Below are 27,145 nucleotides of genomic sequence, written 5' to 3' on the forward strand. Positions count from 1 at the left end.
TATTCTACGGAACAATTCATTTGAACTATTCGTATTCGCAACTGTAGACTTTCGTGACTTCGTTCTCTTGTGGTAAAAATATTTATGATAAAATATAATTAAAATAAAATATCCAAAATAAGAAAAACGAAAGGAATTAATTCATTGTCAATTGTGTCAATACATAACCGTCAAGTGGGAGATATAAACAAATAAAAAGAAAGTGTCTATATGTGTGTTTATGATTGGAAAAATAGAAGAATAGAAGTGTAAAGAAAACTTGGACACGCAACCACCACAAACAGACAAATTGTCGAATGGCTGGATTTTAGTCGATTTAAAGCAGCGACGGACGGCGACGACGAAGGAATGATGTTGATGACGGTCGCTTATTGAGGAGGTGGTAGGTGGTGGAGCAAGATAGAAGAGTTGAAGAGGGGTCAGCTGAGACGAGACCATAGACATCAGCAGGGTGAGAATTAGAAGGAGAAGACCTTGAAAATAAGAAACTTGCATAAACAACGAAAAGAATAGAACACAATAGAAACAGTAGAAGAAAGAAAGTGAAGAAGAAATCATTTAAACAAAAAATAATAAAAGTGACGACGAAAACAACATCATTTAATAACAATACGAATAGAAGTGATAAGAAGAGTAGAAGAGAAACAAAAATATTTAAATTTCCATGACGAAAGCTGTGGGATGAACATAGTTGATGATAAAATTTCGTACGCATAAACAAAACACCAATTGGAAGTAGAGACACAAAACGAAATTCGAAGAAAAACATCTCCACCTCCGACGTCGTTATACACCTCTTTTTTATTTGCGTTGTCCAATTGAAGCTGTAGGGGCTGAGATCTGCTGCTGGGGCGCACGCAGGCAAGCAACAGTGGTAATAAGAAATTTTCTGGGAGCCAAGTGGAGAATGGACATTATGCCATCTCAATCGATTGTGCATCATCCCTTTAATATTGTAGTCAATACTGCCATGGCCAATTCCTCCGACAACTCCACGCCCACATCCCCAGTCACGCCGACCATTATTTCGCCAACAGCAACGGGTGAAACAAATTCCTCCACTGCCATAAATGGCAGAGAGGCTCGTAATTTAGCTGAGAAACAACGTCGTGATAAATTAAATGCCAGTATAAATGAATTGGCAAAGATGGTGCCACATGTGGCCGACTGTCCACGACGTTTGGATAAAACTGCGGTATTACGCTTTGCCTGTCATGGCCTAAGGCTGCAGTATGTTTTTGGCAAGGCGGCAGCTGGCCGTAAACGGGGTCTATTTAAGGGAGATAATCACAATGTTACCGATACCCTGTTGCAGCTAATCGATAGCTTTTTTATAACCCTCACCTGTCATGGTCAAATCGTATTGATTTCCTCCAGTGTTGAACAACTTTTGGGTCATTGCCAGTCTGATTTGTATGGGCAAAATTTATTGCAAATCACTCATCCCGAGGATCATGAGCTGTTGAGACAACAGTTAATACCCAATGATATTGAGTCGTTATTTATGGATTACGATCATCATCATGGATCTGCTGCACAATCTCAAATTAACAAAAACCATTATAATTCCCAGCAATGTTCCTATACCACAGTACATCATCACCAGAATTCAAACTACCATCATCATCAGTATGCCCAGCCACCACATATGCAACAGCAGCAACAACACCAGAATGATATGCAAAATGATGAAAACTATTTGAAACAAATAGATGAAAAATTACGACTGGATAAGCGTAGCTTTACAGTACGTCTGGCAAGAGCCTCAACACGTTCCGAATCGAAAAAAGTGTATGAGTTTGTTAAAATCGATGGTTGTTTTCGTCGCAGTGATTATTCGGCGATAGCAACTGGTACAAACAGTTATCCCATTGTATCACAATTAATACGACGTTCGCGCAGTGCATCTTCGGCGCAAATGAATTTAGGCATGGGTGGTGGTAGCGGCAGTGGACCAGGAATGGGCGGTGGTGGTGGTGCAGCTACATTTATACCACATCTACTGCAGCATGATGCCATTGCGCATGCCGCATTACATGGTGTCAGCGGTAATGATATTGTCCTAGTTGCAATGGCCCGCGTAATACGACCAGCCAAAATCATAAACTATCCATTGGAGGCAAATCGTTTGGAATATAAAACACGGCATTTAATCGATGGACGTATTATTGATTGTGATCATCGCATTGGTTTGGTAGCTGGTTACTTGCAGGATGAGGTAAGTCATGTTTATTAACTTTGTCAATTATTTAATATTAGAGTTCCTTAAAATTGTATTGGAGAATTTTATTTTGTCTATCCCTCTGTTTTGTTGACACAAATCTAGACCTTTTCTACTAAGAGGTATTGTTGACATAACTAGTAGCAACAACAAATCAAAAGGATAAGTTTAATGATTTGTAAACACATCGTTGATATCATAAATCATCGAATGGTCAAGGGGGGTTGGACATTGTTGTTAATAAAATCAATAAAAAAACATGCATACATTGTAAAAATATTGGTTAAGGATAATTGGGCGATTTCCTTTTGGCTGAAAAAATTTTTTTCTAGGCTGAAACCTTCAATAAATCAATGTTGTACAGGGTTGCAAGTCAGGAATCAAATATTTGGTTTGAGGGATTTAATGAACAGATAGTGTTTCAATTCTAGAGAAATTATAACAATTCCTGAACCAACATTGGAGGTTAATCTACGATATTCAAACAGACCAAAACTATATTTTACCAATGCCAAGGAATTTAACCTATGCTTTTGACCATCCAACTGTTGAAACTTTGACATCTAATGTACAACAAATTCCATGAATGATTTGAATCACTCTTTTGTTGTTGTTATAGAATGTAATATGATTGCATGTTCGCTTTCCTGCTTACTCCGACTCTGCCTCTATGTTTAGGACTGTGTCTGCTTCGATTGGATGTAACCACAAATCTACTAGAGTTAGTTGAGTAGGCTTGGCAGCAGGGTAGTTGAAAAGGTGCAGTGTTATTTTAGACGGTGTCAAAGCTCCTTGGCCTATAGCAATTCGGCTGCAGCATCCTGTTGTTGAGTCAAAACTACTCTGTTGGTTTATCGTGTCAGATGATGCTCCTCAGCTTCGGCGATAGATGGGGAATGTACTCTGAGGACCGCTTCCACACGTAACTCATGTTTAATAAATCTGCTTGGTAGGCGTTTTGATCTATTGTAATGTTGGACCTCTCTCTCCAGATCATGTATATCCCTCCTGACATGCCCTAGGTGGGGGAATCCTATCTACCATACGTTGATTAGGACGACTCTTACGGTAACAACCAGCAAGTACTGCAACGGGAGCATGTCATTGTTCTGATAGAATTGAATACTGTTCCATGACGTTGCTTTTATGTTCGTGGACTACACTAGTGCCGTAAAGGTTACGGGAGACTGACCTATCGCGTTAAATGTGGTCAAGCTTTCTTTGTCTGCAACCAAAATCAAAACTCCAAATGTATGGATTTCACCAGAAGGAGGGCGGTTGGTTTCATGCCGTGAGCCTCGAAAATATTTCAATAATGGAAATGTTTTCCTCGGAATTCATTCACAGGGAATAAAGAAATGGAAAAATGAAAGAAAATACGGTTTTTTGTCTAACGTTTATGGCATTAAACCTGCTTATCTATTGTAACGTTGGACTTCTCACTCCAGATCATGAATATCCCTCCTGACCATCTATTTATCTATCCCTATCTACCATACGGTGATTAGGACGACTCTTACGGTAACAACCGAGCAAGTACTGCAACGGGAGCATGCCATTGTTCTGAAAGAATTGAATACTGTTCCATGGCGTTGCTTTTATATGTGGTCAATAAGGTTTCCTTGTCTGAAACCCAAGTGCTACCAAGGGACTTGTGGACGTTGTTCCTACATCTCTGTCTGTCGCAGCTGTGGCGGACGAAGTGAACATGCTGCCCAATGTGGCCCCTAGAATCTTGGGGTAGTAAGTGGTCGTAATAATGCTACAATCGACCATGACATTCAGTTCAGTGCTCATCTCCGCAGTCCATTTGGTGAACAGAGTGGCCGTAGACGTTGTTGTGTATATTTTTGTATATTATATTGAGAAAATAAGAATTCAGTCGTTTACAAATATCGTCAGGGAAGGTTACCGGCTCACAGTGGGAAAAAATGCAGATGTAGCTTCTAGCGAAAATAAAAGTCAATGTTTTATTGTATATATATCCATAATTACGATAAAAATAGCTTAATATTGATATTTTAACTTCATTTATTGATATATTGTCAATTTGTATTTTTTTTTTTGTATATTTTTTGGCATAACTCCCATAGAACGGTAGAATTTAGCAGCATCCCAGTCAGCATTTTTTGAAAATTTTAATCAAATTCGAGTCTTTTTTGATCCGACTGCACGATTAAAAAGCTAGAATATGAGCTCATTTTCTGATCATAAATGACTCCTTTGTCGGTAGGAAAACATAACCTCAGGCGACTCTTCTAAACAAATCACAAATGAGTCTTTTTCGAGTCGTATTTCAATCATTTATTGGTGTTTTGTTGATTAATTTCGGACCCTTTTTCGAGTCTTTTTAGAGTCATGTTTATAATCATTTATGAGTCTTTAGGGAGTCATTTATGAGTCTTTTTGTTAGACGAAATAAATTAAAAAAATTTTCTTTTTATTCTTCTTTGTTTCTTTCCTTTGTTTTATAGTCTTTTCTTCTTTGTTATGTCTTTTAATTATCCTTTATGTTGCTTGGTGGTTAGTATACTGCTTCTTCATTTCACTTGGCAAAACCTGTTGTGTTGTGTTTGTCTGCACCTTTAATATTATACGTTACATTTATATCAAAATTTTGTAGAAAGTGTATATGAGAATTTTATTTTTTTATTTACAACCAAATAAAACTAAAACAAAGCAATCAGTTTTTAATCACCTAACTGTTCAAAATATGATCAGAGTATTATGTATACAATCACTTTTCAAACACCTGTATGACCCTTTTTTGATTAAACATTTTTCAATCTTCCAGATGATCAAAATGTGACAATAAATAACAAAAAATTGTCACATTTTAAACACCTCAATGATTTATTTCTGATTGCTACACATTTGTTGTTGTATTTTAAATTGAACTCTTTTTAATCATTACAGGGAGTCACTTTCGAGTCCCTTTCTGATCATACAAGCGACTTAATCAATTTTTGATCACCAAAAGGACTCTAAAAAGACTCCTCAATGTGATTTTTGAAAAAACAGTCTTCTAAATGCTATCTGGGATTATCCAACTAAAATGTCTGTAATTTGGCATTTAGTCTTCGTTGGCAGCATAAACTATTCCGACCCAGAATTGTCGGTACAGGTCCACTTTTTTATATAGCCCCCATAGGACGGGGTACCGCCGATTTTACTAATTTTGAAGATTTTTGCCGCATTATCAGACTGAAATGGCTGAAAGTTGACTTTTAGTTTTCGTTAGTGGTATATAATATTATCTTTACAGGTTCACTTTTTGATATAGCCGCCGTAGAACGGCACCGCCCGATTTTCGGTATTTTTAAAATTGTACCCATATAATCCAACCGAAATAGCTGAAATCTGATTTGAATGTATGTATGTACATATATAATTTATGGTTGACGGTCATGGTAGAACAAAAACAAGGTAAAGCAAATACTACAACAAATACAACTCAACAACAACCACATAGAAACTTGTTTTTGTTTGTAATGTTAGTGTCAACGGTAAATGTAAACAAAATAAGGAAAAGTCTATAAATTATTGCAACTTGCTTGAATATTTTGGAAAACATGAATCAAAACTCGTTAGATTTCCAATTTGAATGTTTCCATATCATTCCTCTAAATGCATAATTTCTCGCAAAATGTAGAATTCTTGCAAATAGGTTTGAGGTCGCTGGAAATTCATTGAAAAAGGAGAAGTTGTTTCAGTCTTTTGTTTTTGAAATAAAAAACGCATGTTTATTAGGGATTTGTTTTTTTTTGTTCTATCATGGTTGATGGTATAATAAGAGTTCAAAATCACCCTGCACTTTTTAGCAATAAAAACTTGTATTTAATAGTTTATTTGGAGATGCATTACTGCATTAATTTCCCTGCTTCCACCCATGGTACAATAATCTAGAAGGTAGGTCAAGTTCGAAAAAATTAGCATAACAAGGCTTGGGTGTATTTGCTTATCTATATATATATAAAAGAGCTTAGTGATGACTGAGTGAGTGAGTGACAAGTATATCATCGCCCAGACGAAACCCAACAACTTGGATTTGGATGAACGGATAGAGCTAGAAACCTGAAATTTGGAATTAAGATTACTGACGGAGTATAGGATTGCGATATGGGGGTAGTTTTCGAAATTTGTACTTATGTGTACTACAAGTTCTAAATGGTACTAAATTTTGTACAACTTGGATTTGGGTGAACGGATAGAGCTGGAAACTTGAAATTTCGAATTAAGATAACTGTTGAAGTGTACGATTAATATATGGGGTAGTTTTAGTATTTATGTTTACGAAAAGTACTAAATGGTACTAAATTTGGTACAAATTGGATTGGAGCTGGAATCCTGAAATTTTGAATTTATTTACTTTTGGAGTGTAGGATTGAGGTAGTTTTGTAAATTCGTACTTATATGTATGAAAAGTTGTATACGGTACTAAGTTTGGTACAATTTTGATTTGGGTGAACGGATAGAGATGGAATACTGAAATTTGGAATTAAGATTACTGTTGGACTGTAGGATTCAGTTAGTCTTGGAAATTCGTTCCTATGGGAAGGGAAAGTACTAAATTTAGTACAATGGTACTAAATTTATTACAATTTTAATTTAGGTGAACGGACAGAGCTGAAATCCTGAAATTTTTAATTAAGATTTCTATTGGGGTGTAGGATTGATCAAGATTTGGAAATTCGTACTTAGGGGGTACGAAAAGTACTAAATGACACTCAATTTGGATTTGGATGCACGGATAGGGCTGGAATCCTGAAATCTGGAATTTAGGTTACTGATGGAGTGAAGGATTGAGGTAGTTTTGGAAATTCATACTTATGGGTACGGAAAGTACTAAATGTACTAAATTTGGTACAATTTGAATTTGGGTTAACAGATGAGCTGGAATCCTGAAATCTGGAATTTAGATTACTGTTGGAGCGTTGGACTGAGATAGTTTTGGAATTTCGTACTTATGGTTACGAAAAGTACTAAATGGTACTAAATTTGGTACAATTTGGTTTTGGATGGACGGATAGGGTAGAATCCTGAAATTTGGAATTACTGTTGGAGATAGTTATTGAAATTGGTACTTTCATACGAAAAGTATTAATGGTATTACGAATAGAGATGGAATTCGGAAATTTGGTATTATAGACCCTCTTGACGTGTAGGGTTGAGATATGGATGTGGTTGTGGATATACGTACAATAAGTGTACGAAAATTACAAAATTGCACAGAATATGTTTCAAATTTTTATTGTGTAAATTAGTAGAACTGAAATTGTGAAATTCGGTATTATGTATACGTACTTATGTATACAAAAAATACTAAATTGCGGTTGTGATTTAGTTTTGAATAAAAGGCAGTAGTTTTAACTTGTACATATTATAAGTACTGAATTTGGTACCAGTTTGGCGTTGCTTGAAGGGATAAAGTTGGAATTTCGAATTGTTGTATGAGAGATGGTGTTGGTGTTTAGATAAGGATTTTTTGAAATGCATCCAAATTCTGAAATTAGGCTGAGGGCTGGCTGACTTATTGAGAAATACGCAATGAAGCTGGGATTATATAATTAGTGTGTGAAAAGTACAAAATTGCAATATATTTGGTATTGGGCTAAGGAATAGAAGTGGAATTCTGGTATATTACACTGTGCGACACGAAAAAAATTAACAACATTCTGACACCGCAGCGTGATAGAAGACGAAAAATTTCGCGGTTATGGGCCCCCAAAGACCTGAGGCCTTGATGTCAAAAAGGACCATTTTGTCAGGCTCATATCTTCTAAACCGCTAATAATTTTGGTTTACTCGTGGAGGCAAAGTTGTACCTCTCATCTTAAAGAATAATAATTGTGAAGAGTGTCAGGTTCATGGTTAAAAGTGGTCGTACAATAAATGTACTAGAAGTATTAGGTAATACTAAATATTGAAGCACTGGTATTGAGTGAATCGATAAATGAAATTTGTTGTGAAGATCACTGTTGAGATTGGATCAGAATGTTTATTAAAATCCACCTTTAAATGTATGAAAGCTTTCTACATGTAATACCATTGGCATTGGGTGAACAAGTAGAGCTAAAACTGTAACATATGAGCTAAGGTTCTGGATTCAAAAAATTGTACTGAATAATGTACTATTGTTTCTATGTTAACACGAATTCGGTTTCTAAATAAGACTTCTCTCATATCAATGAGTGCACCCCAATTCATATTAGCTCAATGATATGGGACCTACTGTTTATCGCCGAGTCCGAACGGCGTGCCTTACGACACCACTTGTAGAAAAGTTTTACATGGCTGAAATACTCAGGAAATGTCGCCAACATTACTGTGGGGTATTTTGCCACCGTCGAAAATTTGATGTTGCCTGACCGGGGAATCGATCGTTTTTCTACATTTTGATATCACAAATTCCAAAATTCTGTTGGAAAATGTGGATAAAATTTTCAAAATACCCATACCGTTCTATAAAACATGGACTGAAATTTAAAATGTAGGCCGCTGTTGAAGTGTAGAGGTCTTTTTTTTGAGATTTGAACAAAACGTGTACGAACAGTACTTGAAAGAAATTTAATATCAATTCAAATAGGTATTAGTACATAAAAATTTTCAGTGTTCACCATATTAAATATTGTTTATTTGAATATTGTTCCTTTTCCGCATACGAAGTAGCGGGCATTTTGCTAGTTAATTACTATAAATAAATATGCAACAGGTTGTACTGTTTATTTGATTCGTTGGGTCATTAACTAAAAACGCGAAAAATGAATGGGAGACCAAGTTTTCTTTACATAGCCAGCTGCTGTTGTGCATGTTCAAAAGGTTGTTTCATCACAATGTTGATGAATTTCATTTCAATAATTGTTGTAATAGAAATGTTCCGACTGAATTCTAATATTTTTACAATATTTTGCCATATTTTTCAAAACAATTCACATACATATACAAATTGTGTATAATCCCAGCTAGCATTTGGAAGATTGTTTTTTTTTTTAAATCACATTGCGGAGTCTTTTTAGAGTTGCGTTTTAATGTTACCGATTTTTGTCGGTAACTCAAAAAATGAATTACAGAATTCCACTACTGATTGCTATCCCATACATTCGATGTACGGATCATTTGAGCCAGGCTCTGGATTCAAAAGAAGAAAAGTTGAGATATTGAAATGGAGTTTATAGGAGTCCGAATAGAAACAAGTAAAAAAGTATCAGTCGGCTTTGCCGACAGAGATATACCCTCAGCCTATGTGAATTGCAGGTGCGCACCGGTAGTACCCATCTTCGAACTTATACTAAGTTTGGACAAAATATGGCGAAGGCCAAATTCTGAACCGAATCGGCAGATCCGTTCGCAAGTTATCGTGCGCTCTAATCACCACACATGGTGTCAGGAAACTTGTACCGTCGACTGCAAGTTGCTACAACAAAGATCAAAGCGATTAAACAGCATTTTTCCGAGATTTTCCGAAGGAGGGGACTGATATAGTCCATATTGGAACCTCACCTGTGTCCGGAAGAAATTTCACGATGTGCAAAGTATGGACCAAATCGGTTAGTCCTTCAGGAGTTATCATGCGCACAATTCTAACGAACGTTTTCGAACTTTTGTGGGGGAGGTACCTGAAGGAGTGGACCGTCATGGCTCATCTTCGAACTTAAATAAGTTCGGACAAAATATTACGATGGCCAAATCTTCGACCGAATCAGCAGATTCGTTGGAGAGTTTTCGTGCGCTCCAACCACCATACATGGTGTCATAGGAATTTCTTCACTTTTCGGGTAATTTTCTCAGGAAGTATGGACTTGCTCCTGAAAAAAACTTGTATCGTCGTAATGGGACAGCGATTACAAGTGGCTTCAAACTTTGCAGAAATATTGTGTGGGAGGTTCCCGAAGCAAAACTACCTCAGCTATGTCTGAAAAAAATTTCACGATGTGCAAAGTATGTACCAAATCGGTTACTCCCTTCAAGAGTTATCGCGCGCACAATTTTACAGAACTTTTCGAACTTCTGTGCGGGGGTACCTGAAGGAGTGGACCGATGTAGCTCATCTTCGAACTTAAACTAAGTTTGGACAAAATATTACAATAACTATTTGAGAGTTAAAGTGCGCTACAGGCAGCCAGACAGACGTACAGATGGACATTACTAAATAGACCCCAATTGTCTGAAACGGATTTCGTCCAAACATACTTTTGGGTCTAAAACCAATTTTTTCGGTAAGGTAAATTTTGGCTGTCTGAAAGTTAGCACAAATGTTGAGGGTATAACAAAAAAAGAAGTGTATATTTTGTAATAATTGAAATTCCGGCTAACTGTTAAATTTATATTCAGTCAAAAACAATCAAATAACTGTACACGGAGGATATGACAATTGTAATTGATAAATATAAATTGCCTTTTTAATATACATATTTTAATTATATTTTATATTTTTAAACGTACATATATCGCCTAGAAATCTTGTTTTTGATAATACCGGACGCGTAATTTGAATCACAACAGAAATTTCCAAATAATTTGTAACCCTCTCATGACAACATAAATAATTAATTCGACATTTTTTAGCACGTGGCTATAAATCTCCAATTACATATTGGGAATTTTTAATTAGTCGAAATGGTTCAGAACAACACAATGTTGTAGAAGTTATCGTTGTCCGTTCTACGATTTTTTAATAGCAGATGTAACAATTTCGCGTTTTCGGGTACTCTAGACTCTACTCTTTAGTCAATACTTAAAACATTTGAAAATTATTGAGCGAAACTACTACAAGGTCTCTGCAGACGTGCTTAGGAGACGAGGCAAAGCCTTTCCACTAAACATAATATATATAAATGTCCCAGAAGGGGCAAGGGAGACTTCTGTCATATTAATGAATGCACCCCTATTCATATTAGCTCAATGATATCGGACCTGCTGTCGGGGCATCGAACACACTACCTTCAGCGTGCAAGGCGCGTGGGCATACCATTACACTACGGTGGTACCCACTAAATATATTTGTTAAAATATTCGCCCTCCCGGAAAGATGGCCCATTGGTGTCATGAGGAGGCACCTTGCTACAGTTGTCAGGGCGGTATTCTGGCAAGTTTGAATATTCTTTAACTACGTATCACAAAATTGCCATACCACACTGACGCTGCATAGCTTACCACGTACCAGCCTATTGCTTGATAAGAGGTCAACAAGGTTTCTTTGTCAGCACCCAAGTTCCAAGTTTGTTCCTACTTCAGATCTTGTCGCATATAGCTGTCTATTGCACGAACGACTTCAACATGCTGTCGAACGTTACACCCAATATCTTGGGGTAGTTACTGGTCGGAATCAGGGCACTATCGATATGTTCAGGGGGAGTCTGATTTCAGCCATCCAGGTGGTGAGCAGTGGATTTAGCGGCTGATATTTTCATTATCCTCAGATGGAAGAACTGCACTAAGTTAGCAATGTAGACATTTAACCTATCGTACAATCATACATTATGATCTCTCGGCGTCTGGAGGGTGTTGAATTTCAGAAAGGTAGAGGTTAAACAGTTTCGGAGATATTACCCCACCTTGGGAAATCCCTGTTTAACTCTACGGGTATTGGACTTCTTGTTTCTGAATTGTACAAACAACATACACGGTGCGCCTTAACTATTTTTAAATGGAAGGTGCGTACACCTGTGAAGTTTTTGCAGATTCTGAAACTAGAATGCTCATAGATGAGAAATATCGAGAAACAAAAAAAAAAAAAAATCGCCGGAGGGATTTTCAAATAAATCGCGATTTCAGTATTCATGATTTTGCTCGGAAACCGCGAGTCCTATGCAAATGGGCAGAAAGAAAATTTGGTAGCTGTGAAAATTCTCCACAAGATTGACCTTTATGATATTTTCGTACGTTTTACAGTTTTTTAGATATAGAAGTTCAAATTGAGACAATGCACTGACTGTATCGCCTCCTTATAAAACAATGTCATTACTGCAATTTCCCAAATTAAACCTTTATATCTTGAAAATGGTACAACCTAGGAAAAAATAAATCATCCAATCTTGTAGAGAATTTTCAGAGCTTCAACATTTTCTTTAGTCCCATTTTGATATGACTTGCGGTTTCTTTAAGACTTAATATAAAAACCTAAAAATTCGAACTGAACCTCTATATCTCAAAAATGATAAAACCTACGAAAAAAACCTGAAGGTCTCTCTTGTAGAGAATTTTCACAGCTACAACATTTTCTTTAGACTCATTTCGATATGACTTGCGGTTTCCATGCAAAATCTTGAAAACCTAACAAACCCCTAAAATTGTGAATTTTCTACACGATTTATTTAAAAATCCCACCGACGATTTTTTCTGATTTTGTAATTTTTCTTATCTATTGCTGTTTCACAATCAGTGAAATCTTCCCATGTGTAAGCGATTTTCATCAAAAGTTAGTTAAGGCGCACTGAGCATGATATTGTTTTATAAGGAGGCGATACAGTCAGTGCATTGTTTCAATTTGATCTTCTATATCTCAAAAACGGTAAAACCTACGAAAATACCATAAAGGTCAATCTTGTGGAGAATTTTCACAGCTACAACATTTTCCTCAGGCCCATTTACATAGGACACGCGGTTTCCAAGCAAAATCGTGAAAACCTTAAGAACCCCTAAAAATGTGAACTTAAATCGCGATTTATTTGAAAATCCCTCCGGCGATTTTTTTGTTTCTTGAGATTTCTCATCTATGAGCATTGTAGTTTCAGAATCTGCAAAAATTCCCAAGGTGTAGGCACCTTCCATTTAAATTTGGTTAAGGCAAACCGTGCATATAGTTGATTATCCATCGTTTCAAACACGGCTGGAGGGTACTCTTCTCTACATACTCGAACAGAATTCCATGGTTGACGGTATTGAAGGCCTTCGATAGTTCAAGTTGCACCATGACTGTTCGGTCGCACGGCCCGTTCTGGTTCAGTCCTCTTCTGATATGTGTCGATATGGCGTGTAATGCTGTTGAAGTTGGGCAACTGGAAACATCTTCTCATCATGGGGAGAAGTAGTCCCCTTTGCTGGTATCGTTGACAGGCTTTAGTGGCGGGACGCTTAAGCATGACGGAATGGACAGATCTCCGAAGCGGTGATTGGTAAGTTTTCAGAACGCTTGTCAAGCTAGGGATACGTAAAACCGATTTCGGTTAATCGGTTATTAGCCGTAAAATCTCTAAAAATCGTATAGTCCGGTCAAAATAGACATGCGTATAAGGGGGAAATAGCAAAAATTCCCACAAAGCTGAATTTTGGTGGAGAGCTAGGGTTGGCCATTAGAAGCAACGTCCTAAAAGTCCCCATCGATCCCATGTGTGCAAAACAAGTTATTCGGGGTCAAAGGCCATTTTTGGAGGCATTATTCAGTTTTTTTAATTTTTCTCAAAAACGGTAAGACTTAGCAAAAGCCGGCTAAAGTAAAAGTTGTAGATTTAATAATTGTCTACAAGAGTGGTCTTTTTGGTTTTTAAAAAAGACTTACCATTTTCGAGATATCGCGATCTAAAGGTCAAATAAAAAATTAGTTCTGTAGAACCGGGTCTAACCCGGTTTTTAAATTTGGCCTTTCGGGTCGAATAACCGGCGAACCGGATCAGCAACCGTTGAAAATTATACATTTCCGTAATCAGCGCAACACACCCTATCTTCGGACAAAACGTGAAAAAAATCGGAGAGTTTTCGTTGAGGTCGTTCCCGTTGGGCTTTCGATTATACATGTGGGTTAAATGGGCTATTTTTGCATAAAATGACTCTAACATTGAATAACTCTACTAAACACGCTCCGATTTTGTTGGAATTTTTTTGGAAGATAGCTATAATTTCGCTCTTCAAGAAAATATATATTTTTTTGGGGGACAGACCCGATTACTTCGCTTATTTTAGCCGGTTTGTCTGAATATGTGCATATTTCCCTTATAAGTGCATAAAAATCATGTGTTTTTTAGAACAGCTATATCTCTAGAACGGTTCCTTCTAGGAAAAAATTATAAAGGTCAAACTTGTAGATAATTTTTCTATCTACAATATTTACTTTAGTCACATTTTGATCAGATCAACCGCTATCAAAAAATAAATCCGAAAACATAAAAACCCTTAAAATTTGACCTTTGACCCCGAATAATTTTTTTTCCACACATGGGATCGATGGGGACTTTTAAGACATTGATTCTAATGGCAAACCCTAGCTCTCCACCAAAATTCAGCTTTGTGGGAATTTTTGCTATTTCAATGTCTATTTTGACCGGACTAGTAGTCGACTATTGACTGTGCGAAACCCGTATAACCGATTATTCTTAATCGACTTTCGAAAGTCGGAGTCAACTATTATTCGTAGTCGACTATTAATCGTGGGCGACTATTAGTCGTAGTTGACTATTGGGTGTGTAAAAACCGCGTAATGGATAGTATTTTTTTGTACATATGTATGTACATCACAGATTGCATAAACGAAAATGGTCGATTATATTCGATTATGATCGGTTTTCCGCGGCTAACGAATAATCGAAACTCGACTTTTAGTACACTCTCAAATAATCGACTAACCGAAAGTCGAGTTTTAAGTTTTTCACGAAAACCGTATAGAAAAACGGATTATTGCATTTTACTGCGTATCCCTATGCCAAGCAGCTTTCCCACTGTTTAGAAAAGTAGGGCGTTCAGAGGTTATGAAGTCGGGTTGTCTATCTACGGAGACGATGATAAGAAGATGGTCTGAACCAAGGGATATACCGGGTTGCCAGGATACGCCATTTATGGTGATATCTGGCGAGCTGTTGCAATATCCTCTTATCCTCGTAGGAGCGTCTTCATTCACCGTGTAAAACGTGGAGCTATAAATTTGCTCGGCCAGCGCTCTATCCTCTGGTCGTTACATAGGACGGAAAGCTCATTGTGGGTATTGTAGTTCCCTAGCGCCAGACTAATATCGGACATATAACGCGTGGTATGTACACATTAAGCAGCTCTACGCTTTACTGCTACCCCCATACATTCCATCCCCTAGAGTCAAGTTCAAGCGAGATATGTAGGTCTGTACTGACAGACTGGTTTATTATGAAGGCAAGACTTCCTCCTCCGCTTCTTGTACGACCCTTCCGTAAAACGTTATAACCACGATGCAATTAATAAGGTGAGCCAGAAACTTTGATTGATAGCCTTTCAAGCTGTCAACATTTTTATTTACGTTTTCATACGATTAATTCACAATTACAATGATTTTGATTGAATTGGTGAAATAAGTTGGCCTTATCGCTTCATCTTATGTATTGCATCATAGTTATAACCATCTCAACGTTGCAAGCTACAGGTGACGGTGACCCTTTTTTCCTGGATCCACAATTTCGCTGAATTCGTTGCAGAGAAGACCGTGGCAATTGAATTGTAGGAACGATGCGTTTACTTGGCGCTGGACAACAACTTGTGGTGTTAGATGATGCGTTTGATGTTGTTGGGTAGACAATGTTCGAATGTATTATTATTGGTTGGAGAAAAACCAATCTCATTTACTTTATGTTGTTGTTGTCATTAATATTCCTGCAAGCATAGATAATAGGTCACTGATGGACCATTATTGATTACCACACCATTTCCCAGTTGTCGGCATGACATGTTCCAGTACTCGGCACATTGTATTATAGTAAAAAATTTTATATTTTTGATATTTTTATTATTTTAAAGAACAAAAAACATAAGTATACACAAATAATTCATATTTTAATGCATAATAACAATAATAACACTGTGCAACATTTTTAAGGTGATCTTGTGCAAACAATTCGAACTGTTTTTCTCTTTTGTTGTTGCTATAATATGCAATTTATGTACCCAATCTCTATAAATTTGGTATCAAATTTTTCTACGCATTGTCTAGATTCCGCATATATTTTTAATTTATTTTTTGAGGGTTTGTACGGACACTGGGACAGGATAATTTGGATTTTCTTCAATTTTTTTGTGTTATTTGTTGATTTTTCGCGAAGATAATAATAAATTTAATAACTATTTAAACATCTGCGAATAGATATGAAATGCTGTTAACGATTTATGCATACATTTCTCATAACAACAAATAAGCATCGTCCAATTTTGTGAACGCGAACAGATTTGAAACCAGAATTTTTTTATTCACCTCTATGCCAAAAATTGTAAATGTGCTCGCAAAAAAAAATTTTAATTTTTTTCAAATGGAATTACAAAGGATTTTTGGTTTTTGCCATATAAAGTTTCATATGCACACAGAGTAGTGATAACATACATACATATATGTAATATAATGTAATTCATTTTAATTGGCCCGATGGCTTAGAATTATTGTAAAGTTGATTAACAAATATTGTCTAAATAATAATTTATAATATATAAATAATTTCGTGCCTATAGTCACCAACTATTACCCAATTGTCGGCATGCAACAATGTACACACTTCAAGCCATTTTTATAAACTAGACTTTACAGTGTTCATTTAACATTTTTTTAAAATATAATAAATGGATAATAATAAATGGACTAAGCTCAATTTTACACAGATTTACCTGATAATATTGCAATTCTTTTTTTTTACATACAGTGTACTGCAACTTAAACTTGAGCAACAAATTTGAAAATATTCCAATAAAACAAAGTTCATTTGCAAAAGCAACCAAACAACAGCAACAGAGTAAAACAAATCTAAATTCAAAAACAAAGATAAGGGCAATTTATTTTACAAGCCTTCTAATATATGTACATATTTCTTTATGGGACCTAACCCAAGTACAAAGCGCTTCACCCAAGTTTTCCGTAATGATCTCAGTTATCAAACGAAGAAAGCGAAAAAAGAAACCACAAAGATATAAAATGCAAAAAGTTAATATTGTTGTGGTATACAATGTGTGTGTGTGTATATGTTATTGTCTACATATACTTATAATAAAAACAAAATTGATAATGAATTGCAATATAGCCACTAATTTTCGGTGACGATTTGCCTTTTATTTTTAGAATTCTAGAATAAAAAACCTGCTATGAAGTGTAGTTCTTTTTAGCAATATATGTATGTTAGGATGATATGTTGGGAATATCGATAAAAATGCAGTATACCATCACAGATTGTACTGTACACTACTAATGATTTGATATCAAGGCAATTGTAGGTATATATGGATGTATGTAATGATGAAATATAAGATGATAATTAGGTCACTATTGCGTTGCAAAAGTATTTGCATAAGAATGGTTGGGTATTTCTGTATTAGGTTATATCTTAATATATAAAAGAGCCCAGCCAAAACGGGTAAAGCTAGAAGCTTGACATTTTAAATATGGGCAACTGTTGGGGAGAAGCTTGAAATTTGGAATATGGTTGGGTTTGGGATTTTCGCAATGGAAGGGTACGAAAAGTACCAAATGGTGTTAAATGCTGTACAATGCTATTTAGCCAACAGGTAATGCTAGACGTCTGAAATTTGAAATGTGAGTCAACGTTGTTGTTGTTACAATATGTTTGTTCGCACATCTTTTCTGTTGTTGTTGCAACAGTGTTTTGTTTGTACGTTCATTTCCTGCTTATTCTGGCTCTGGGCCTATCTCTAGCTCTAGGAATGTGGCAGCTTAGATGGGATGTAACCACAGATCTACTGGAGTTAGTTGAGTAGTTTTGGCTGGCAGTTGAAAATGTGCAGTTGTTCGGACCTGTGCCGCATGCTAGGCAGATACTTTACACGGTGTCATCGATCATTGCGTTATAGGAATTCAGACGGCTGCACAATCCCGAGCGCACTTGAGCCAAGACTACTGTGGTTTGCCGTGACAGCTGACGCTCCTCAGCAGCGTTAGATGGTGGATGTTATCCGAGGACCGCATTCAATCTGTAGTGGTTTATAGCGACAGCGTCTGCATCGGTGTGATTGCTATTTTAACCTGCTTGTCAGGCTTGTTGATCTAGGTGTTCTCTCTTGTAACGTTGGACCTCTCTTTCTAGATCATGAATATTCCTCCTGACATGCCTGGGTGGGGAGGTCCTATACACCATATGGTGTTAGGATGGCTCTCACTGTAACACTCAAGCAAGTATTGCAACGAAAGCATGTCATTACCTGTACCGGAAGAATCCTTGTCTCCTCATGTAGATGGTAAACTAAAGACATGAGGAGGCACCCTGTCGCAGTTCTCAGGGCGCCATTCTGACAGTTTTGAATATTTTTTCAACGCGTTGTACATTTATTCGGGGACTATACTGGCGCCGCATAGCATATCGTAGACCGACACATCGCGTTATATGTGGCCAAAAAGGTTTCTTTATTTGCTCCCAACTGTGGCATGCGCGGACAACATGAACATGCTGTCGAATGTGACCCCTAGAATTTTGAAGTAGTTTGTAGTCGGAATTCTGCTACCATCGACCATGACATTCAACTCTGTTCTTCGTAGATTTAATGACGGATATTTGCATATTCCTCGAGTGGAAAAAGGTGGTAAGATCGGTCAAATAGGAGTTCAGTCTTTCACAAATGACATCGGGGAAGATACCTGACGCCAAGATCGTACAATCATCCGCATACGTTACGATCTTAATGCCGTCTGGAGGGGGCGGAATACAGGAGAGGTAGAGGTTAAACAGTTTCGGAGATATCACCCCACCTTGGGGAACTCCAACGTTTCAGACTTGGCCGAGGCTTGTCCTCTTGATATACTAAAAGGCTTTTGATAAGTCAAGCGCCACCCTCGTTGTTCTGTCACACGGCCTGCTATGGTGAGTCCTCGAGTAATATGTGTGGAAATAGCGTGCAGCGCTGTTGTCTTGCTTTGCTGCTTACCTAACCCATGCTTGATCGGCAACTGGATAGCTATTTCTAACGCTGGGAAGGACTAAAGCCTCAATGGTCTTAGCTTATTGGGTATCGACAGGTTATGAACTTTGGTGAAATACACGACTCCCGGCACATCTAGCTGTTTCAGCACTGCCATGGATATTCCGCCAGGGCCCAACGCTTTGGATGCCTTAGCGTTCTTGATGACATTCGAAACATTATCCCACAATTCACTTATTCCGGCTCCAATGTTGCAACTCTTCACCGACCAACCTGTTAACTTACAGAGTCAGCTCCCAGAACTTGCGGTTGTCTTTTTTAACAGTGTTTATTATTGTATGTTCCAGGAAAGTGGCTGTTTCGACTGGATGTAGCCACAGATCCTCTATAAGAATTTAAGCGACTGCAATATCGCGAGCGTAGTTCGGCCAGAACTACTCTAGTTTTTCGTGGCAGCTGACGATCCTCAGCTGCGATAGTTGGGGAAGGTACTCCGAGGAATTTATTCACACTATATTTTCTTATGGCATTAGCAACTGCATCCTGTTGATCTAGGGTTTCCCTCCTGTATCTTTAGACCTCTTCCTCTAGAACGTGGATATCCTTGCTGATGTGTCTGGCTGTGTCGGGCCTACCCACAATATGGTGATTGGGATGGCTCTCATGGTAACACCCGAGCAAGCACTGCAACTTGGGGTCACTGGGTTGGCATGATGAAGCTCATCAGCTAATTAGACCAGACCAAATTCCACAACTCATGATGAGCATAAAAGTCCCCCAAAGACCAGACGGTTATGACCTTTCAAAAGCGGCCTAATGTTGGATCAACAATGCAGCTATTTATCGGCAAGATGTATACGTTCAGCAAATCTACCTCGGCAGTGCCACACCTGACTGGCACCTCCATACATTCCATGTAAGGGTCATTAGAGCCAATCTCAAGCGAGATATGTCTGTATTAAACATACTGGTGCAATATGAAACCAATTCCCCAACATCACTTCTGTAGCGACCCTTCCTCAGTACCCATCACAATGCTGTACGCTGCAGGCCCCACTGGGGACTAATTCTCGCTTCCGTTATCGAGTGAGTTTTTGTTCGAAGACAAATTACAAATGTTCAAATTTTTGGATTCCCTTATACGATCGAACGGTGGAAACATATGGTAAATACAAACAAACAAGTTTTTGTGCGGCAAGTTTCTCGTAAGGGTCAAACCTATAGCTCTGCGTGTTGCGTGTGCGTTCAAAAATACAAAAACAAAATACATGTATTTCAATTTGAAACACATGTATTTTGTTTTTGTATTTTGAACGCACACGCAGAGCTATAGGTTTCGCCCTAAAAAGGAATGAAAACATGAAAAATGTATAGAATAATAAAAAAAGTGAAAAATTTAAAGTAAAAGTGACTCGAAATAAATTCCGCAATGTAAAAATATAAAAATCTGGCATTGGAAAATATATTTTTAATTTTTGTTACTCATTTCATTGGAAAACGTCATTAGAATGTGATTTTGTTTAGTTTTATTACAAAATCTTTCATTTAAGTTCGTTCTATGCCACAAACATAATCAGATCGACAGATAATGTAGCTATAACAGTTCAAAATGCAACTGAACTTTAATCGGTCTATAGGCTTATATTGCACAAAATGAAATAAATAAATAATGTGTCGCGGTAAAAAATCGAAAGATTCCACTCGAAAGTGTATTCGATAATGGATGCCGTAAACCAAATACTAAAAATATTGATCGCAATAACTCGGTTTTAATTTTTTGGGTTCAGCCTTTAAGTGGGGTAATCAGTTTTGACTGTCAGTTTTGTTCACATAATCGTTTGCTTGCCAGTGTGGCCGTTCATTTCTGTCAGTCATCAGGTAACCACAAAATATTTTATGGTTGCTGGACAGTTTGACACTTATCGATATTTCCGAAAATTCGACAGTCAAAACTGATCGTGTGTACCCCGCTTTAGACTGATTATGTCCTACGTAATTGGTACATCGCAATTCGTAGAATTAAATGGAGGTAAAATCCAAAATTATTTCTTTAATTTGTGGAGTATCCAAAAGTTCAGGCTTGCGTTCATTGCACTTTATTATCTACATGAATGATTTTTTCGAAGTACCTCGATATGAGTACATACACGTTACATATGCATATTTGCAAATGTCTTGCTTATTCTTGTGTTTCCCATCGAGATTAAGTTTACCATTAGAGTTTCCTGTAATTTGGTATTTTAGGTTCTAAATTGGTTGACACATCCTGTAACGTAAGCAACAGCAATATAATATTCGAGCAGTGTGTGTGTACCAGATATGGTTCACGTATTGCTAAACATATTCTTTACCATAGCTTGTATTATTGTTATTAGATATAATTTCGAAAAATGTAGGTATTTTTATTAAATTGGTGCCATAACAAGTAAACAAATTTTTATTATATTTGTAGGATGAAGGTAGTTAAATCCCACTCCCTTTTCTGCTCCTCAAGCTATTCCCCTTAAACCTGAATAACCTTTTTTATAAATATTTTAGAATTATTTTTCTATTCTTAATTCAAGTTTACTGAACAACAAAAAATGAGTCAAGCCATTGAACTCATTTATCTTTGTATATTTCATCGGAAGATAGAAAAGATAGCGAGAGAGAATAGCATTCCTTGTTGTGCCTTCATCTCTATTTTGGTGAATATTCCATATGCTAATCATCAGTTATTCTAGTATAATTGATATTGACAAGAATTCAGTGCATTTGTTAGCTGCTTACGTTCGTTTTTTTTTCGAAGAATATTATTATTCTCTTCTTTTTTGTGCAATTTGTTTTAACTGGTTTAATGATCGTAACAGGGCCTGCAAGAAGAACTTGTGCAAAAAATATCAAAACTATCCGAGACGAGCTGTAAAACTGTACCAGTGCCGCCCAAGAAGAGGGCATCCAAAAAATGTGAATGTATTCAAAACATTGGCAATTTATGACTGTGTTAGTAAGTTTGTATGCAAACTACAAAACAATAAAAAATCAAAACATTTGCTCTCTTTCGTACGCTCTTTGTTTGCGTTCGGGTCGTGTGTGTGTGAATTGCCGAAAAACTTCGTAACCACCCTGCAGGACTTTTCTTAACTGGCTGAATAAATAGTTATAATTGCATTATTCTACAACTAACTACAAATTGGTTGAAAATTCATCTATAGATCAACAGATTGGAAACTTAAAAAATTGACAACTGACTATTTCTGTACTACATTTCAACTAGTTATCAACCAGTTTGAAATAGTCAGTTACAAAGCAATTATTCTACAACCAAATATAAATTAGTTGAAAAGTCATCTAGAGATCAACCAGTTGAAAACGTTGAATAGTGTGTTTTCGATGCAAATAATTCTCATATACACTTTCGTAATTATTTCGATATAAATTTAACATATAATTATACAAGCTAGTTTTGATGGACTCGACATACCAAAAGAGGAACAACAAGGAAACATAACTGAGAAACAACTGGTGTCAAAATAAAAAGTCAAAGGTAAAAGAAAAAATTAAAGAAAATTAAAAGAAGTAAAAAAATATTTTTTTTCACAAAAACAACATTTTTAAATTGACTATAAAAAGTAAAAAAATAATTAGATATAAATTAGTCAAAAATAGTTGGTTTATAACTGGTTAAAAGTAATGCAGAGATGGACAATTGTCCACTACCTAGCTCATCCCCATGTTAAAATAGTTAGTTGGCGTAATGGAAAATAATCGAAAAATAACTACACCTTTTTCAGATGTAATTCGAATTATGTTAATTGTAATTCGTGAATTCCATTTGTAATTCGTAACATTTCATTTGTAATTCGAGAATTCCATTTGTAATTCGAATTATTCCATTTGTAATTCGAATTATTCCACTTGTAATTCGAATTATTCCATTTTTAATTCGTATTATTCCATTTGTAATTCGAATTATTCCATTTGAAATTCGAATTATTCCATTTGTAATTCGAATTATTCTATTTGAAATTCGAATTATTCCATTTGTAATTCGAATTATTCCATTTGTAATTCGAATTATTCTATTTGTAATTCGAATGATTTCCTTTGTAATTTCAAATAAAATAATTCGAATTACAAATGGAATAATTCGAATTTCAAATGGAATAATTCGAATTACAAATGGAATAGTTCGAATTTCAAATGGAATAATTCGAATTACAAATGGAATAATTCGAATTACAAATGGAATAATTCGAATTACAAATGGAATAATTCGAATTACAAATGGAATAATTCGAATTACAAATGGAATATTACGAATTACAAATGGAATGTTACGAATTACAAATAGAATTATCGAATTACAAATGAAATGTTACGAATTACAACTAAAATGTTTCGAATTACATCTGAAAAAGGTGTAGTTATGGTTATTATAATTAGTTTAAAAATAACCATAACGGGTTATTTTTCAATTATTAAACTAATTTATTTCCCCGCAGGGCACCGACAAAGGTATGTTCGGCGCTGAACTGTACTCATTCTTAATTTTGTGTGATTTAGTCCAACCCAAATCGAGACCTCCAAGGAGGCGACGACAGGGTAACTCTAGATCAAATAAGGACACCCCTTTATCAAAGGCGGCAACGTCGCAATGTTCACATTTGTTTTGCAAAGTGATTTTTTCAAGTCCCTGCAAACAAGTCAACATATGGTCGCATGTGAAACTGTCCTGAGGCTAAAAACTGTCAAACTTAAAAAAAACAAGTGAGCCAATGCTATAGTCGGGACGGGGCCGACCATGTGATACCCTACACCACTACCCCTGTGCATAAGGTTTTCACTGGTAAACATTTCTTTTAGGGAATATAATCCGACTACCACCAAAAATAATGTGCCTCTTTCTCTCTGGGACCCCCATAAGCAACCAAACTTTCGTGACCATCCGATCAAAATTACGACCTGTAGCTTGAATGCAAAAAATGGAAGAATTGGATGCATTACCGACTATTGTGGTATCTCCCTTGTTTGACCACCTTCGCCAACCTGCTTTACGCCAATGTAAAGGTAATATTTTCTTCTTCCATTGACAGGTTTTGCCGTTGGAATACCCCTACTAAAAGCCAATATATTCACAAAGAATAAAACTTTGAATTTGTCTCCAAATGAGTTTTTGCCCATTCCGACCCAAATTTTATCCGACCATCATTAAAAGTAGGCTTCTTCCTCTGTGGGACCCCCATTAACCCCTAAAATTTCGTGACGATCCGATCAAAATTGCGACCTGTAGCGTGATTACAAAAAAATCGGAAAATGGGATGCATTATCGACTATTGCCATATCTCTGCTATTTGACCACCTACGACAACCTAATTTACATCGATGGAAAGGTGATATTTTCTACTTTCCTTGCCAGGTTTTGCTTTTGATATACCTCTTAAAGAAACAGGGATATTGGTTTTGAAATAAAACGTTGACCTTTCTCCAAATAAGTGTTTGCCCATTCTGACCCCTGAATATAACCGACCATCATCAAAATCAATAGGCTTTTTTCCCTTTGGGACTACCATTAACCCCCAAAATTTCGTGACGATCCGATCAAAATTGCGACCTGTAGCGTGATTACAAAAAAATCAAAAAAATGGGATGCATTATCGACTATTGCCATATCTCTGCTATTTGACCACCTACGGCAACCTAATTTATATCACTGGAAATGTGATATATTCTACTTTCCTGGCCAGGTTTTGCTTTTGATATACCTCTTAAGAAAACAGAGATATTGGTTTTGAAATAAAATGTTGACTTATCTCCAAATAAGTGTTTGCCCATTCCGACCCCTAATTTTTATCCGACCATCACCAAGATCAATAGGCTTCTTTATCTGTGAGACCCCCATTAACCCTCAAATTTTCGTCACGATCCGATCAAAATTGCGACCTGTAGCGTGATTTCCAAAAAAATAGAAAAATGGGATGTATTACCAACTATTGCGATATCTCCGTTATTTGGTTACCTACGCCGACCTAGTTTGCATCATTGTAAAGACGGGATCTTCTACTTTCATAGTCAGGCTTTGCTTTTGGAAAATTTTCAACCAAAGCTGTGATATTCGTCAATATAATTAAAATCGCAAAAATTAAAATTGGGGTTTTATTTGCTACTATTGTGATATCTACGTTGTTTGATCACCTACGAGCACCTACTTTACATCATTCGAAAGGTGATATTTTCTGCTTTCATTGTCAGGTTTTGCTTTTGGTTTACCACATATAGAAGCTGAGATATTCGCTTTGGTAAAAAACGTTGTCTTTTTATCCACCTAAGTTTTTTGCCCTTTCCGACCCCTAAATATTATCCGACCATCACCAAAATCAATAGGCTTCTTCCCCTCCGGGACCCCCATCAACATCCAAAATTTCGTGACGATCCGATCAAAATTGCGACCTGTAGCGTGATTACAAGGTTTAGATGGACAGACGGACAGACGGACGGACTGACGGACGGACACACATAGCCAGATCGACTCAGCTCGTCGAGGCATTCATTTTGGTATATACAAGTATGGGTCTACGACCATTATTTCGATGCGTTACAAACTTTTTGGCCAAAACCAACTTATAATACCCTCCCCACATAGTGGTGTAGGGTATAAAAATAAATAAAAATAAATCAAATGGCGCCTGGCAACACGCGGTGTTGCCTACCTAGGCCAGAAAGTTTTCGTTCATCCCTCGTATAGCTCCAACAACGAATAACAAGTAATGAACAATTTTTCTCTATTTATTTGCAGGTTCGCAATTTAAGTCCCTTCTCGTTTATGCACCAGGACGATGTGCGTTGGGTAATTGTGGCTCTGCGACAAATGTACGATTGTAACAGTGATACAGGTGAAAGTTTTTACCGTCTACTTTCACGAAATGGCAACTTTATTTACCTACGAACCCGAGGATATTTAGAAATTGATCGCAAAACAAATAAGGTTCATTCTTTTGTCTGTGTCAACACACTGCTCGACGAAGAAGAGGGCCGACGAAAAGTTCAAGAAATGAAAAATAAATTCTCAATTATTATTAATGCCAAAGTTCCAACGGGAACAGTGCAAGATGCTACCGCATCACAAAATCCCCAACAGTTGGAGAAGATTGTGTTATATTTAATAGAAAATTTACAAAAGAGGCAAACAAATTCCTGTGTTGTGGATGAAATACATTCGGAGAATGATGCAAAAAGACACAGTAGTACACCACCATTGGCATTGGTACCGCCAGAACCCTTGTCAGTTAAAAAATCAATATCCCAATCGGTTAGTGTGGTTATAGCAACGGCGGCAAAAAGTCTAGTCTTAAAATCGAATGCTCAACAGCAAAAGCAACAGGCCCATAGTCCAGGAGGAGGAGGGTTAACAACGTCCGCGTCAGAGGATGGTGATATGGCAAATACATCAATTGAAACAAGTGATACCGGTTACGAGTCACCCACAACAGCGGCGGCACCTCAACGGCCCAGTGTTTTACAAATGCGCAGCACTAACAGCCGTAGCATGTGCCAAGATACATCCAGTGCAACTGAAACAATTATCTCTCACTCACCTGAAAACTTTAAAACAGCTCAACACACAACGCAACAGCAGCAACCTGATAGATATAATTCTCAAACAACAGTGTTAAAACGTTTGCATTCAACCACAGATAGTACGGATAGTGATGTTACCCATCCGCCGAACATCAAGCGGCGTCCCTCAAGATTATCACCGCTCTCCTTTATGTCCGAGACAACAACAATGTCTTCACCTCATTCAACATCTTGTGTTTCTCCTGCCGCAAAAAGTGATAATAGTTCAGATATTCATAATTTTATATCCGATTCACTGCGCCATGTTGGCGAATCTTTGAATCGCATTCACGTCCAAACATCAAATCTGGTGCAACATCACGGTACTTTGGCCAATGAACTCAATGGCCAATTGGATGCCATTATTGTGGAACAAAAACATAGCGATTTTTTAGTGAACATAAAAAATGAATATGACGCTTACAAAGAACAATTTATAAAATCATCGCCTAATCGAACAGATGAAGAAGTTATTTCTTCGTCAGATAAATGTTAGTTATACAAAAACCAACAAAGAAAAACAAA

General features: G+C 36.8%; 1 protein-coding gene across 1 annotated transcript; it reads left to right on the top strand.

Moving 5' to 3' along the window:
* LOC141397783 (uncharacterized) lies at positions 1–27,145 on the top strand. Its single transcript, XM_073974504.1, has 2 exons — positions 1–2,218; positions 25,800–27,145. Exons 1-2 carry the CDS (start codon positions 908–910, stop codon positions 27,114–27,116), a joined length of 2,628 nt encoding a protein of 875 aa, XP_073830605.1. The 5' UTR covers positions 1–907; the 3' UTR covers positions 27,117–27,145.

The sequence above is a fragment of the Musca autumnalis genome, unplaced genomic scaffold, assembly GCF_047663935.1.
Source record: "Musca autumnalis isolate F117 unplaced genomic scaffold, ASM4766393v1 scaffold_3, whole genome shotgun sequence".
NCBI lineage: Eukaryota > Metazoa > Arthropoda > Insecta > Diptera > Muscidae > Musca > Musca autumnalis.